The sequence below is a fragment of the Acipenser ruthenus genome, chromosome 7 (assembly GCF_902713425.1).
Source record: "Acipenser ruthenus chromosome 7, fAciRut3.2 maternal haplotype, whole genome shotgun sequence".
NCBI classification, from domain to species: Eukaryota; Metazoa; Chordata; class Actinopteri; order Acipenseriformes; family Acipenseridae; genus Acipenser; species Acipenser ruthenus.
Genome location: NC_081195.1, coordinates 759,407 through 775,786, shown reverse-complemented (window position 1 = coordinate 775,786; position 16,380 = coordinate 759,407). Strand labels below are relative to the sequence as shown.

Here is a 16,380-nt window from a genome sequence, read left to right as displayed (position 1 = left end):
CCGTGTTATACAAGTAGTGCTTCTGTGGCACGATCATTTCAGAACCCAAATGTCATGTAGTTCAAACGGATCTTTTATTATTCAGATTAGAAGTGGAATTGCTTTTGTATCAGGGGTAAAATATGAAATAGCATGGAATTGTGAAGGCGTACAGATCCCCAACCCTGAGCCGAGGTACACCTTGTTAGAAATATTTAAAGGGCAGCACTTTTATTCAATCTCAAGTTGTTCTGTGATGGAAATCCAGCTTGCCTGGAGCATCTGTGCATCATCTTGACGTGGTAAATGCAATTCCTTTAGACCGGCAGTCTGAAATAATGAATTGTTCCCCCAGTTAATTGTATTGCTTTGATAACAAGGAACTGTACTGGGCCCAGAGAACACAATAAGTGGATTTCATGAGATGATTTGTGTGACGTTTTGAAAAATGATCTTGTGAGGTGACCCGGTTTCAATAGAAGTCAAGCAGCATGCCAGCACGCCTCCGTACAGTGCACTGCATGTGGGAGAAACTGTGGCTGCAGTCCTGTAGCAGTGTACACGTCCAGCCAAGCTCTGTGGATGAAAAAGGCAAATCAAAATCTGGTGTCTTTGTGAAGTGAATTAGGGTAACCCTCCCCCTTCCTCCCACTCGGTGTAGATTTGTACAGTAGGTGTTTTATTTAGTACATGACAAAATGATTGGGAGTGTATCAAGAGTTTCAGCTCCAGTATTCTTTTAAATGACAAATCTTTCCCTTTGTGGTAGATAAAACTGTGGTAGAACAGCATGCATGCATATGTTCATATGTTCAAATGTATTTATTCCCTACATTTAGACATGGTTTTCTTTTTTTTTTTAAAAGGTCACCTTTTGAATCACGGAGCCTCAGGAAAGCAGAGAGTTCTCTGTTTTCGCAGGCGAGCAGAAGTCATTACCGTGGGATCATAGGTTAAATGATGGGGGGTTTCTTGCTGTGTCGAGTGATGATTAAGCTGGAAAGGGTTAAAAGGAGCTTTCACCTTGACATTAAAGAAACGTTTGCACTGACTGGTGCATCGTCTAGGAAAGCCGTACCGGAATGTTTTAAGGCTGATGAAAGCAGTTTTACCAGAATCAGTACTGCAAAGGCGGGTTTCAAACGTTTTCTTGCACGCTGATATTTTGCATTGTAACTGCTGCTAAAAGCTTCTAACTATCAGAAAGGAGGTTCAGTCTGCCTCGATTTAACACAGCAGGAACACCCAAGATTTAGCACTATGATGGTAGTTTGACAGATCTTTCTACTTTCTCACAGCAATTCCTGTTAATAAACAAGATGTTTGAGCAATGATTTTTGGTCTCAGATCTTTAGGGGACAACAGCTCACAGTTTGTAGTTTCTGATTGGGAGTAGTGTAGATATGGTCCTGTAGCTTACCATTGTGAGGTGCTTGTACTGTTAGTCTCTCTCCCCTTCTGATCACGGTTGAAACCCAGGCAGCTGTTGGGAGCTATAAGTATATTTAAGGATCAGAAGCTGAAGTATAGCCCCACTGGCTTTGGGGAGTTAGGAACCCAAGTAGAAACATGACCCTGTAACCCAACATGGGGTTCATTGTGGATAATTTAAATCTGACCCCATCCACTTGTGATTTAGGGATTGGGTGGGTAGGGTGATTGCATTGTCAATTACAAACCCCCACACCGAGGGGGTTATATTTGAGTTCGGGACCCTTGTATGTATGTGTGTGTGTGTGTGTGTGTGTGTGTGTGTATATATATATATATATATATATAATATAATTGTTCAAGTTGTAGATACGCTTCATCTTGTGTATGTTCTTGTCATTTTATCTGCAGGTCTGGCTATTGCCAGCGCCCTCATTGACATTTCACAGCAGAAGCCCATGGACTGCAAAGAGAAGAGCTCGGGAGTAAGGAATCGAAAGCAGCCCCCTCCAACACATCAAGGGACTTGTGTCTGAACACGAGGGAAGCGCACCTGTGCATTCTGGAGCTGGCTTTCTTTTTACATGGCTTTGGACAGCAGTCGTACTGCAGCCTCTGGTTTTAGAGAGGTCAATAACGAAACTGTATTACGTAATGTGCCCTGTTAATCTCCATGCATACGGTCAGTAGTGCTCATGAAACAGTGACCCCTTCTGAACAGCGCTGGTTTGGAGACGCTCGCTTGAAGTGAAGACTGTCTGTTAGGAAACAAGGATACATCATCCCAGACCTTCCACTTGTTCTGCTGAAAGGCAACATTTTTGAGAGAGATTTAATGATCAAAAAGGTTGTCTATAGGTTGAATTTGAAAACCAAAACAGGCTTTAGTGGAGACAATAGCTTGTAAAATGGGTCAGAGTAGTATTTTCAACATATCTTCTTTTTGAAAAAATAAAATATGCGTAGCATTTGGGGTTTGCTTAACTTGGGACAAGCATGATTTTTTTATAGGGACCTTCATGGTCAGTTAAACCCTGAAACAGTGATGCTAAGCTTTCGTGTCCTTCCATTTCAATCGGTTCAGTCCACAGAATTATTATTATTATTATTATTATTATTATTATTATTATTATTATTATTATTCATTTTTAAACAACATTCATGTAACTTTCAGAATGGTTGTACACAAGGGAAGATCCCAGCAGTGAGTCCTTGTACCGGCTCGGTTCATCTCAACCACAGTCCCAACACCTTCCACAGTGTTCAGAACTGCAAAGAGTTTCTTATTAAAACTGGTTCATCTCAACCACAGTCCCTACACCTTCCACAGTGTTTAGAACTGCAAAGAGTTTCTTATTAAAACTGGTCCGTCTCAACCACAGTCCCTACACCTTCCACAGTGTTCAGAACTGCAAAGAGTTTCTTATTAAAACTGGTCTGTCTCAACCACAGTCCCTACACCTTCCACAGTGTTCAGAACTGCAAAGAGTTTCTACCCTCAGTGACGGAGAAGCAAAAATACCGCTTCAGGAGCAGAAAGGCTCCTCTCTGGTTTTGTACCATGTGTTTAATTCATTATGTTTTCACACCATTAACTATTTGCAAAATGTGGCAACGAAATACTGTTTAAAAAGAGCTTGCAGCAACTGGATGTCATGGGCTCAATCATGCTTATGGCAGGGACATTGGTTTAGTTGCTATGAGACAGTAATGGGTACTGCGTCCTAGCAACCAGCTGCTTGCGTAGTATGCCTTGAGTATGAGAACGGTGTTTTGTGTATAATATGAAGGATATTTAAGAAATACCTGATGTCTACTACTTATTTACATTGCTTTTTTTTTTTTAATTCAGGAAGGTAATGGTCCTATCTACAGTGGAGTTACATGCATGCCATAGTGGTGTCATACTGTATCTGTGATATTAAACTATGTGTCCATGATTTTTTATTGAATGAAAAAAAAGCCATTCTGAATCCGAAGTACATATCATAATATATTAAGTACTTCATGTATTTTAGGGCTGGTATCCATAATCCAAAATAAATCCTGCTTTCTTTAACACACTGTGAACAGGATGTGAGTGGTGTAAAACACAAGTGAAAGTCCAGACCAGAGTTCCCAAAAAGTCAGTGTTTATTTTAAAAACACAAATAATAATAATAATAATAATAATAATAATAATAATAATAATAATAAACCACCCCTCTGCCAGCGATGGCATCGGGGGGAACACGGCAGGTTTACAGTCCTGAAACACAAATAATAATAACACTCCTGTGACCACAATCCTCCGTGCACGAAACTGTGCTCTTTCTCCGGGGTCGTGGTGAGCGCTGGTGAATGTGCTGTGTTGTGCTGTGAGGGACGTGCTCCGGGTCTTAGTGCTGGCTTCGCGGCTGCAGCTCCCGACTCTCACTCCTCCTCTGTCAGAGACACAAAACAAAAACACAGGCTCCAGCTGGATGCCGTCATCAGCACAAGGGCCGTACTAACGTAGCTGCTTCCCCTTTGTACCCAGAACCTCCTCCTTGCAAGCAACCCGTTGCCATGGTTTCTCCAATAGGGGCCCGCCCCGCAGCTGATTGCAATGGAATCCTTCCAGGTACATGCAACTACGCGCTCCCCCTAATATGGTCACCCTTCCGGTTTCTGCCTACCGTCAAGGCAGTCCATCTAGGAGGAAGCATACGATCAACCTTACCCAGTAGATAAAATCTCATGGGCCCATTCTTGTATAAACTGTAACGATCTCAGCACTGTGTGGCTTGTGTGTATATTACTGAAGAGAAAGAGATTCCATGCATGTTCACAGAGAACTGTAGTTATTCCACAAATGAGCATAGTGTTATTCACAGCATTCTTCATGACTGAAATAAGCACAGCTCTCCATGAATGTTCTTGGGAGTAATCTGCTGAAGACAAGCCAACTGCAAAAGCCAAGGTGTCTCACTAAGAAACTGACAAGCAATGTTAAGAGGGCATGTATGGAGCAACAGGTTCCCTTTGCAGTCACGCTGTAATGCTAGTGGAGAATGTGCACATTAAAGAGGTTGCACAGATCATTTTAAATGACTCCTTGTTTTATGTGAAATTCCATGTGAGCAGCAGAGAATAAGTGTCAAGGACCTGGATGGTTCCCTCTCATTTCCTAAACTGTTTCTAAACTTGTCAAATGTTATCAAAAGCACCAGTAATACAGGAATGTATTGCATTTGAAAATGCTGGCACAGTACCGACCTTCTTGGACTATAGTGTGTAACCCTTTTACAAAGTGCTGTAGAATTTCTGCATGTATTCAGGTATACCGCAGTGTTTTTGATAGGGAAGTGCTGTATACAAGAGGTATGCATTGTTGTAAGCCAAGGAAGCTCACAGGGTACACTCAGGGGTGCGCATTATAATTAAAAAAAATGACAGTATGTCAGAGGCTGGCGTTAGTATATTCATATACACCAGTGGGAGTTACAGGGCTAATTAAATAGGTGAGTGGTCCAGCCATTTATTCCAATTTCCCCCTGGGCTCAATATCTGTATTCACTAATTGAATTTCTTCCAAAGAACAGATGATGGTTTATCCGTTACCTATAGGTACGCTTGTTAACTCACTGACTGACACCATAGCCAAGTGCAAGGAAAGCATTTCCTCTTGTATCCTGCATGCTGGGTCTGTAATTGTGGTACATGAGTGATGATTTGATATTGGAATTTGAATTATGCTATTTCATCCAGTTTCACATGTGTTCAGAATGACAGGCTCGGAGGGGATCTAGTGGGTTTTAGCCTGCCTGTTAAACATGGAATAAATTGGCCCTCTGGGCTCAGAGTTGCCTGTCCAATACATCACAACCCAGAATATTACATTTAGAAACCTCTGTGTTCAGAGTTTGATAAGCATTTACAATGGAATTGCAAGTGGAAGGTAGAAGGAAATCATGCAGTTGCCTTATACAGTATTTCATGCCCACTACTGTTCAATATCAGTTTTATTAACTTCAGCTACAACCCGTGGCTGCTTGAATTATTGAGAGAAATAAAAAGGAATAATAGTCACGTGAACTTTCTATTCACGACATGAAGCTACACAGGTAGAATGAACAGGATCAGACTGTATCTTCTGTATACAAATACCCGCATTTAGGGGTAACTTGGAGGTTAGAGAAAATGTGCACGACCCGCCCATTAACAAATAGGTCCTAAGTGTATCAGACATCCCATTGGTGTTACAGAAATGGCAATGGTAGCCAGTTCCCACCAAGCTCCACTTCTTGCTGATTTCTATGTATTGTATGTGTTTTTTATTGCACCACAAATGTAACACTTTTGTGTTTGTTTTTTGGACAGTTCACGTTTAGATTCCCATATTGTTTTACCCTAATTTTGTCTTTTTTGCTTGTTAAAAAGGAGATCTGTCAGATTAGGGTAGACTGTGCGTGGCTGAGCTGTTTTCCTTCTGCACACTGCATCTGAGTTCCTTACCTGAGCTCTTTTAGAGCGACATGTGAAATGGGGACGCTGCCAGTACCACCAAACTCAATACACCCATTACCAAAGCCTAATTCAAACCAATTTCACAATGTAGGTTGACATTTCACAGTGTATAGCAGTCGTATTGCTTTTAAGATGTTTTCCTGAATGAAATTATTTCAAAGAAAGGCGTTTGTTTACATGTAGTGCAATATTGTAGAGAGGGCCATGGTTCTTCGACTACTGCCCACTACCTAATTACATTATAGGCTAACATTTGAAATCCTGACACACACACTGCAGTAAGGCTGAACAGAAGTAGCAGATAATGTTGGTTGTGGATCGGGTCAATATGCTAACTCTACAGACAGCTCTTCCTCATCTTAAGCTTTCCCATGCGTATAAATAAGCTGTTTTATTTAACATGTAACATTAGCATCCAGTTGCACTGATCAGTGGATTTTCAGATATTTAGGGTGTAAAATTTGTATCACTTTGAAGTCTTGTATATGGAGGAATGACTGACTGAGTTATGTTTGTATTTACAGTTACTTTTGCGATGAGTTTTTGTTAAGTTTCGTCTATTTTTTTTTGTGTCTTGATACTTAAACTTGTACAATTGCCACGTGTGTATGTATGTGTGTGTGTGTATATATATATATATATATATATATATATATATAAAAGATCTGACATTTTGTCAGTTGAATTCCACAATTGAAGTATTTTACACAAAAAATGTTGAAATTTGTATCAATGAAGAGCAGCTCACATTATTTCTTTGTTCATATGGGCATATGTAAAGCAAAAAAGAATTAAAAAAAAAACCACGAAGCTTCTACATAATAAAGAGAAACCTCTCCTTATTTACTTTTTGTGCTGGTTTTGTTTTTACCCTGCCTGTTTATTCCACTGGTCATGTACTGTATAGGGCCACATAATTAAAAAAATAAAAAAATGCAATCCACATGTCCTAGGTTTTTCTTGTCTGCTGTCTCTATGAAAAGTCATAAAGACATATGCAATGTAGATTCAGAGATAAAGTGTAAAGTCTAGAGACAGGGTAATCACATGCGCCAATGCCTGAGCGCCCTAACCCAGAAGCTCAGTAATCTACTGTTGCAAGTTAGCAATGGCAGTAGACACAGCACTTCCTTGCAAACAGTCAACACACTGGAACCTCAGTGAAGGCTGCGGCTCACATGTGCCAGTGCTTTATTGACACTAACAGATGGAAAAAGACTGCGTTGTTTCTTGCATTGTGACACAATCACCAAGTTCCTTTCAATGCAGCCCAATCCCAAAACACAAGCACACTATGAACTAGTGAGGGTGTACAAGTGCACGGCTGACCAAATTGGAACCAAAAGGACTACTCCAGTCAGACAATAGACTTACTTCTGTGGGGTTTTGTAATTGCTTGTGCATAGAATAAATGAAAGAAAGAAGACTAGCTAATTGTTAGATGACATTGCAACACTGGATTATCCCAAGTGGCAAAATATGAACCCTGACTGGCACATTTAACTGCTAACAGATCAGCTTAGCCAAGAATGTTATCTGTGTAGAACAGGTAATGCCTATAATATCCATGCAGATAAATATTCATACCGACACACGTAAAAGTAAATGGTTCAGGTCTCCATTTCTTCAAGCTGGGCCAATGCACAGTAGTACTTTTTTATTTATTTTTTTAATGCAACCAAGAAATGGAAACCAGTTACACCACGTGGCTGTGCTTTTACCAGGTAAGCAGCTCTTAGAGCCGGCAAACCAGTTTATTTATTTATTTATTTAATTAGTTTTAAATTTGGAATCGCCAATTATTTTTTCTCATTTTCTCCCCAATTTGGAAAGCCCATTTATTTTTTATTTCAACTCGGCTCACCGCTGGGATTCCCCTTCCTGTTGAAGTTAATTAGCAACCAGCTATGCAGAATCTCAATCGATTCATTAGTGTTGGTCTGTGGTGTGTATTCAAAAAGATTTGAATTTTTACCTTAAGCAATTTTAAAGAGGTTCTAGAGAGAGGGCATCACCTTCATGCAAAATGATTCTCTTTTTCTGCAAATTGTTTCAAAGTTTGTCAGTTATTGATTTAAAGTCCAAATCCAGGTGAAGTGTCATATTCCACTGGTGATGCCGTCATGGATAAAAATTCCCATCGGAGCTGTGTGATGGATAAGGACACAGCAGCAACGGGCTTGTCATTGGATACAATTAACAAATGTTATGCCTTTCCACAGGTTCCCTGCAGGCCTCCTGTTTATTCAGATTTTGGTTTTGGCATTGTGTTCTTCCTCAGGCATCCTGGGGGAGGAGGGACTGCATTCATCATCCACATGACAGATACACCAAGTCAGGAACACGAGTTTAAAAAGGTTTGATCACAAAATGTATGTAGCATTTCCCAAGAAGCTTAATCATTCACACTTAACGGGAACGTGTAACAAGAAACGATTCAGGTGTGAGGTAACACCTCGAATTAAACATCCAATTAACAATGGAGAACATTTCCAAAAGGATTCTTCAACATGTTTTACCCAAGCTGCCCTTCCCTATGTTTCACTAAACTAACGTACAACCTTTTTTTTATGTTTGTTTTTTTTCATTTCAGTTTGCCAGAGGGCTACATTTTCAACTGTAGCGTTAATCTTGTCTGACATTAAATCTCTAAGAAACAGCTGAATCTTTTGAGAGCCTCACATTTAAAATGTTAAATTGACTGCAGTACTTCAAAAGAACACGATGTTTCACTGTTTATCATTTTATTTGGAAATATACAGTGATTGGAGGGGGTGTTGGGGGGGGCGGGGGTGTGGAGGGGGCTGTATTACTACCAGCTGCTTGGGCTGGCAGGGCTATATGTCTCCTTGACATTTAGTTTTGATGTCAGACACGAAAAAAGAAACGTAAGGCTGCTGAAAGCCTGTAATCTAAGGGAACTCAGCGGTCAAACTCACCAAGAGATCCTTCTGGCCTATCTGCTGTGAATACTCGGGAAAAATCACAAATTGAAAAGGTCAGTTAATGGGATCTCTATCTGTTATGCAGCAAATCCACTTTTAGGATTATAACACTAGTTTTCTATAGTGTTCCAGAGGAAAGTATGTAGGAAACCTATAGAATACTGCAGTGTTTTAGACGTTACTACACAAACACACTTAGTCAATCAAACAGCCCACTTGAAACCTGAAACTGGGCTAAAACAAATTACTTTCTAGATTGATTTTGAGTACTAAAAAAAGAAGTCAACAAAGTAAACAGAGACAGGGTAGATTATTTGTTAAACAACGCATTATTGTAACTAGAATGATTAAATAAGGCAAAATGATCTGGAGGAATCTGATCTGGAGGGAAGAGTAAAGTATTCACATACAGTTGTGTCACGGACTCTGTCTCTCTCACTTTGTTCCAGGTTATTACCTCATCATACTGCATTACATCATCACTAGCCAATCCAAATCAGAATATGCTTGCTGCTACCTCATTCTGTAAGTCAAACATGTATGTCCTTGGGGCATGCCTTTTAGGATTTCCTAATGGGACAGAGTGAAACGTGGTTCAATGCAAGTTATACCGTCCAGTACACCTTGCTTCAAACTGGGCTATATGATTGTCCATTTTGATATGTTTGCATGTTAGTCAATTATGAACAAAGCGTCACCTAGTTTCTTGATACAGTTTGGATAAAGGCTGTGCAGAATGGCAATGCTTTCTAGAAATAAATACATATAAAATGACACAGTTTAGTATCACACACTGGAGTCTCTGTTTGGCCACAGGGTAGAGTTTTTCAGGTCGGTTTCAGATGAGTCTATTTATCCACATCCACATCTTCAGGGTAAATTAGACGGACTCCTTGCTGGAATAGTACTGATGTGTTCCAGTAATATTGTAGTATTGTAGTAAGCCATGGTGTAGCACTAACTGGCCTTGGCCATTTACAGTGCCTTGCACTTCATCAAGTTAATTACATGCAAATGAAACAACTGCTTGCTTACTTTAGCACGGTAGATAATTACTCTGTTAACAAGTTCTCCGTTCCAAGCTGATGTTATTCACACAGCTTTTAACTGCTATCCCAACCCAAGTGATATACATGATGGCGCGTCTGCAAGGGCCTTGTTAAGACTATACTGCACATGCTGAGATGTCCCAGATTTCTTTTTGTTTAAGGCTTTTAATTAGGGCTGTTGCATCTTTTTCGCAGGATGAAGTTGTGTGTGTGCTTGCTGATCTTCAGCTAGAGGAGATGGACTGAGCTTGTTAAAATTCATTAAAAAACAGACTTCTTCCCTTTGTAAAATTCTCAAGGGCTCTTTTGCTCAAGACCAGAATCACACCATTGCCAGTCGTCAGTGCCTAATTAGATGTGTTGTTTATGTTTGTTTACTGCAGAGTCTTTATAGTCACTACTGGGCTAAACCAGCCTTGGAAAATCACATGTAGTACATATTTCTGTCCTTGGAATGACCTATAACCAGTTGAGGATTGATTACCATGTTTAAACAGTGAACAAAGCCACATCTGCACCCCAATCTTTTCAAATATACATTTCCTTTCAAGTAAGATATAGGAAAGGGTTTTATTTGTAAACTCTGAACAACTAATGGTTACTCATTTATGTTATGGGCATATATAAGATACTATGGGGTGGACATACTGTAGCCCTACCGTGCTAACTCCCTGTTATGTGTTCTAATTCAATGACAGTATAGAGATCAGGTACACATTGTACCAGCGTGCGTGTGTGTGTGTGTATTCAGTGTATTCCTTTTTACATCTGTGCTACAGAGAAATGGTGATGTAGCTGTCCCTTGTTCATTACAATAAATGTGGTTGGTGAAGTGAAACCCTCCCATTAATGTTGCAACTAATACACTTGCTTTGGGGTAAAAAGCAGGGTTTGGGCTTTTTAACACATGCGGCATCTGCTGTGATTGCTTCCTCAAAGCTGTGAGATACTAACAAGAATTATTGCAACATTTTTTTTTCCAATTTAAAAATATCAACCTTAATGGACTATTAAAGAAGTCATTTTAAAACAATTCCCCTCAAAAAATCCTTCCAGCGATTTGCTGCTAAATTTACCCTTTATGACGAAAGCTTGTTTAAACAGCTTTCAGTGTTTTCTATGTACTTTCATACAGAATGCTACATAGAAACTGTGCTATTTATACTGTTGTCTTTGGTCTGCAGCATGAACCATTAGGCGGCATTATAGTCTGGCAGTGGACTGTGTCAGGGAGGTATTGCACAGTCCAAATATCACAGTGAAGCCCGATACTCATGGTTTTATTGCTATTAGAAACCAGAAAACTGTGCCTTTAGTGTTATTTTAAACATACATCTTAAATTGGAAATCTATTTTCTTTGTGAATGTTTTGTTTTCCTTAATTAATATAATGCCAGACATTCTATCTGAGTGTTCAGTGGGCATCTACTGTGTGCCCTGGAACGGAATGTCCAGATTGGTGCATGAACGTTCTCTAGTCTGAGTGTTCAGTGGGCATCTACTGTGTGCCCTGGAACGGAGTGTCCAGATTGGTGCATGAACGTTCTCTAGTCTGAGTGTTCAGTGTGCATCTACCGTGTGCCCTGGAACGGAGTGTCCAGATTGCTGGATGATCGTTCTCTAGTCTGAGTGTTCAGTGGGCATCTACCGTGTGCCCTGGAACGGAGTGTCCAGATTGGTGCATGAACGTTCTCTAGTCTGAGTGTTCAGTGGGCATCTACCGTGTGCCCTGGAACGGAGTGTCCAGATTGGTGCATGAACGTTCTCTAGTCTGAGTGTTCAGTGGGCATCTACCGTGTGCCCTGGAACGGAGTGTCCAGATTGGTGCATGAACGTTCTCTAGTCTGAGTGTTCAGTGGGCATCTACCGTGTGCCCTGGAACGGAGTGTCCAGATTGCTGGATGATCGTTCTCTAGTCTGAGTGTTCAGTGGGCATCTACCGTGTGCCCTGGAACGGAGTGTCCAGATTGCTGGATGAACGTTCTCTAGGAAATAAAAGACATAGTAACTGGATGGATAAACATATTTTAATGCTTTTTTTGTAGAAGTGGTGATACATTTTCACAAGCTAAGTAGTAATGTGATATAAAGCTGAGGGACCTTATTACATGTTCATTAATATTTGTTCAATACATATGTCATTGTTTTATGATTATTTTTTTTTTGTGGGTGGTACTGTGAAAACCCCTTGCAGCACTTGCTGGTGTGTTTCAGATGTCTTTCAAAGGAATCGGAAACTCTACCTTCATAATGAGCCTCTAACAGGCTGCCGGCTCCACCGCTATTACAGACTGCACTATGCATCATTTGCATAATTGCATTCTAAGGAGCAGTTTATATATTGCCAAACAAATATCGAGGATTCCAGCCAAACACACCAGAGATCATTACATGTTCATTGTCAGCCATGCAAGATTTATTGTATTTCATTATTGTTGTGCTGCTTCGGGTGTGGTTTGCATGGGAGAGTGTAATAAAAGTAATTAGAATTATATTAAAGGTAAAAAAAAATGCAATTAAGAAAAAGATACCAAGAAAGTGACGTAACACAAAATATGTAATTACAATTATGCAACAGCAGAAATGCAAATACTATAGAATACTCATTCGGCATAAGCTATGACATCTATAAAAATAACAAAGCTCTTTCATTAACCCTGTAAATGACAACGAGAGAAACTATACAGCATATTAACAGGTAGGGCTACAGAAGGTTCTGCCACTGTGAAGAGAATTATGAACCGTAAAGCCATATGATTATAAACAAAAACATCATCATTCATAACCGTTACATACAGTACTGGAGTGATGTCATAGTGCTGCATGTCAGTGATCATGCTGTGTGAACCGCCCATCCCATCCCATTCAATTGAATGCACCTCTTATGTGTGCCAAACAAAATACAATAATTTCATTCCATGTTCAGTTGGGATTCAAATACCCAATTTGAAAAGCTTGAAATGGTCCTTTTAGGCCCAAACCCAATCAACAAGCTGTAATTGTAACTTAATTCCCAATGATCCAGTCTGCATTTATACAGAACAGTTAGATTGCAGTCTCACTGCACTCCGTGGTTATGTTCATTTATACAGAACAGTTAGATTGCAGTCTCACCAGCAGCTATATCAAGTTTTCAATTGCCCCCCACTACAGGGCAGTATTAACCTTATTAAATGTAAAATGTGTGTTGCAGTTATTACAGAATTTCAGGGCATGGATACATTCACTACGTAGTCATTACAGTCACTTACAATGGTTAGTGCTTCAGTTGGGATAACAGTAAATATATACTGCTAAAAATGTACACACATTTAGTTAGTTTAGTTAGTACTTTTTGTCAATCGAAAGTAAATTAGAAAATAAAGCACTGTAACGAGTATTTTTAACACAGCATACATTGAATTCTTGATGTGTGGATTGAAACTGAGAAAACACATCACATTGGTGTGAGACACAAACCCTTTTCTCAGCAGCATGAATGCAGGACCCGTTACATAAACATTACTAGTTGGAGAACGCTTTTCTTTTTTTTTTCTTCTTTTTTTTAATAAAAAGCCTTGTGAAATCCTCTCCCCTCTTCAGTCGAGTTATTTCACGGCGTGACGCTTCCACGGGACCCTGCTGTGCTCTCTCTCTCCTCGACCCAGTTTCGAAAAACAAAACCGTTTCACAGACGGACAACACAAACAAGGATTTCAACAATACAAAGTGCTGCCTTCTTCCCATTCTGAGTTTTAAACCCGGTTACTATACAGCACTAACAATATCCTTTGATAGACCACATGCCCACAAGACACTGTGGTTTGCAATGCATCCCTGTATCAATTATTCACATAGACCCTAAATACCAGTTACAATGAAACCACTTCAGGGTGCCTCGACATAGCTTCTAGAACCGGAATTCCGGGAAACAATACAACAGGAGACTGGGAACACACTACGCTTAGCTTTTTTTTTGTTTTTTTGTTTTTGTTTTTTACAGGTCCTTTTGTTTTCTTTTTTTTTTGTAGGTGTGGTTATAATGTTTCTGCTGAGTCGATAGCCAGGATGGCTGAGTGCACCATGGCACTGAGAATCAGCATAATGCAACTCAAATGGAACGGTGTGGACGCCCTGGAAGAATTCTTTGATGTGACGTGATCCAAGGAACTGGCTTCACCATTCCGGACGACCTGCAGAGGGTAAAAAGGGGATTGAAAATTAATTTGGGCCTTTTCCTTACAAGATATGTCTGTAAGGTTTGGCTGTTACACAGTGAAGCTACAGTTCAGTCAGGAAACTCATGCGATAGATTATTTATTAAAACATACACTAGACAACACTACTACATTACACATATTTTACACTACATTCTTATTTACTCCTGTCCATAAACTAGCTTGCAGATAAGTAGAGAGGCTGACTGTAGGGAAGCCATGTGCAGGGGGCAGGATAGCTGCCCTCCCCTGTTCGACAAAGCCAAAAAGCAGCTGGAGGTAAGAGATAACTCTTTTCCTTGCCGATCACTGGACTGATCATGTATTGAAAGACAAATAACATACTAGCTATTCGATTGATGATTTCATCTGGTATAATGTTTCGCTTCATTGAAGTGTCACTATATTGGGGATGATCAGTTCCATAAAGACATTGAGAAAGACTCTCTATTCTGGTACTCATAAATTCTCTCTTCCTATGGAATGACATTGCAGTGCATATGAAAAGTATGGCACACCTTCTACCAGAAAATAAAATACTATCAGTAATTCCATTTTAAAGTGTGTCTATTCCAGTACTTTGAATCAGCATTCTACTGTAAGTGTTGTATATAAGCGTTGTATATAACATGCATATATTGTCTTATATACATTTTACTGTTTTATGTTTTTATTTGATTTTTTATTTGATTTTCTCTCTTTCCTAAAAAAAAAAAAGGATAAGAAGGAACAAAACGGGTTTTAAGTGGGTTGAGAAAATCCATTGCTTGGGTGAACAGTATGAGTTCACTTAACTCATAGCACTTTTGACATCGGGCCAGATCACTAAATGTCATTCAATACAGTGATGCAGATTTATAGCATGCTATGACATTTAATGAACTTCAAATGGTCAGCCTAGCAGTACATAAACATACCGAAGCACAACAAAAAAACGATTTCATACATCACGGGAAAACAACAGATTTCTGGCAGGCTTGAACTACCTAACTGCTTTATTTTAGAAAAACAACAGGAAACAATGTGGAGGTTTGATGGTTTTTTTTCTTCTTTTTTAAGAGAATTGGTCATGATATTTAATGTCTGCAGAAACAAAAACAAGGTATTTTAACCCCAAGCTGCATTGCTCCCAGAACACCATGCAACCCCAAGCTGCATTGCTCCCAGAACACCATGCAACCCCAAGCTGCATTGCTCCCAGAACACCATGCATTTAATGAGCTGCTCCTGATACTGGTGTAGCAGTCTGTATTTCTGGTCAATGCAAACATACAGTGGATTTATAATGTTCATGTTGCATGTTTCTCTTTTAATATATTAGCCTGCTATGATAGGCCATGCAATAATACAGTTCAATTTAGCTGTATTTGTGCTCCGGAACTTAAATCAGTAGACAGACAGTGGTCCCGTAAATTTGTAACAAAGGAATGCACCTTATTTCAAAGCAAAAGTCAGATCTAGTGTGGCATAGCTAAACACAGAATCAGAGGGAAAGTCAAGAATGTACAGCCTTTTATCAGCCGTAACCAAAGTTAGCTCCTGTGTTAGCTGTGTTTGTCTGTTTGCCCCAGCGGGCTATAAGTTATGTGTGTGTCCTGTACAGTTTTCACCATATACTCCACCATGTCATATGTTTGTATTAATGTACAGGTGCTTACCTCACACAGGGCTGTCTCCTCCACTGTTACATTAGACTTCATTTTCTGAGCCTGCAGGAAAACAAAAAGGGTGGTTGATATTAGTCTTAGAGTGATGAAGCATGCCTTGCAATAGACCCATCTGCTCCAGCTGTCCCCTTGTGTCTAACTTTCAGTTCAGGTGCTACTGTATGTTATGAAAGTGTCCCGCTGGTGAGTAAATCTGAATTTCACACCTTTTTTAATGAAGGCAGATATCTGGATGCACTGCTGTCTCCAATCACCTCTGCAGCATGATTAGATTGCATGGGGAAAGGTTCTTTAAATTACAAATGAAAAAAAGCTTCAGGAACACATAAAAGGTCAGCTAGCATTCCGTGTTTGCCTACGAATGACTGGTGCTTTTCAGTTTTCTTTTTTACATAAGAACCAGACAATAAACTTTATTTTAATTCCTAATGCAGGTATCCTATATTTGTTTGGCTTTTTTTGTAATATGAAGCTGGACATACTGTACACATTACAATCCAATCAGTTCTTCTATATGGGAGTGCATGGTGGGCAGTCCTGAGTGCTCTGTTATCGAATGCATGAAGCCGCTGCTACAGGGCAGCTTTGTGAGAGGAGCAACCAAAGCAAGGCAAGCAGAGGTCAA

At 39.8% G+C, this 16,380-nt stretch overlaps 2 protein-coding genes across 4 annotated transcripts in view; one reads left to right on the top strand and one right to left on the bottom strand.

Annotated features, from left to right (window-relative positions):
* The window catches only part of atrnl1a (attractin-like 1a), a 200,490-nt gene extending 193,750 nt beyond the window's left edge, over positions 1–6,740 (top strand). For both annotated transcript variants that reach the window (XM_034026182.3, XM_034026181.3), the window contains exon 29: positions 1,822–6,740. In XM_034026182.3, coding sequence (XP_033882073.3) covers positions 1,822–1,946 — 125 coding nt within the window. In that variant the 3' untranslated portion in view covers positions 1,947–6,740. The remainder of the gene's footprint in view (positions 1–1,821) is intronic.
* Positions 6,741–13,393: 6,653 nt separating this feature from the next.
* gfra1a (gdnf family receptor alpha 1a) overlaps positions 13,394–16,380 on the bottom strand; it is a 56,574-nt gene continuing 53,587 nt past the window's right edge. The window contains exons 8-9 of one of the 2 annotated variants that reach the window (XM_034024743.3): positions 15,747–15,797; positions 13,394–14,064 (exon numbers count right to left, since the gene is read on the bottom strand). In XM_034024743.3, coding sequence (XP_033880634.1) covers positions 13,909–14,064; positions 15,747–15,797 — 207 coding nt within the window. In that variant the 3' untranslated portion in view covers positions 13,394–13,908. The remainder of the gene's footprint in view (positions 14,065–15,746; positions 15,798–16,380) is intronic. The other variant, XM_034024744.3, reaches the window with a different exon arrangement.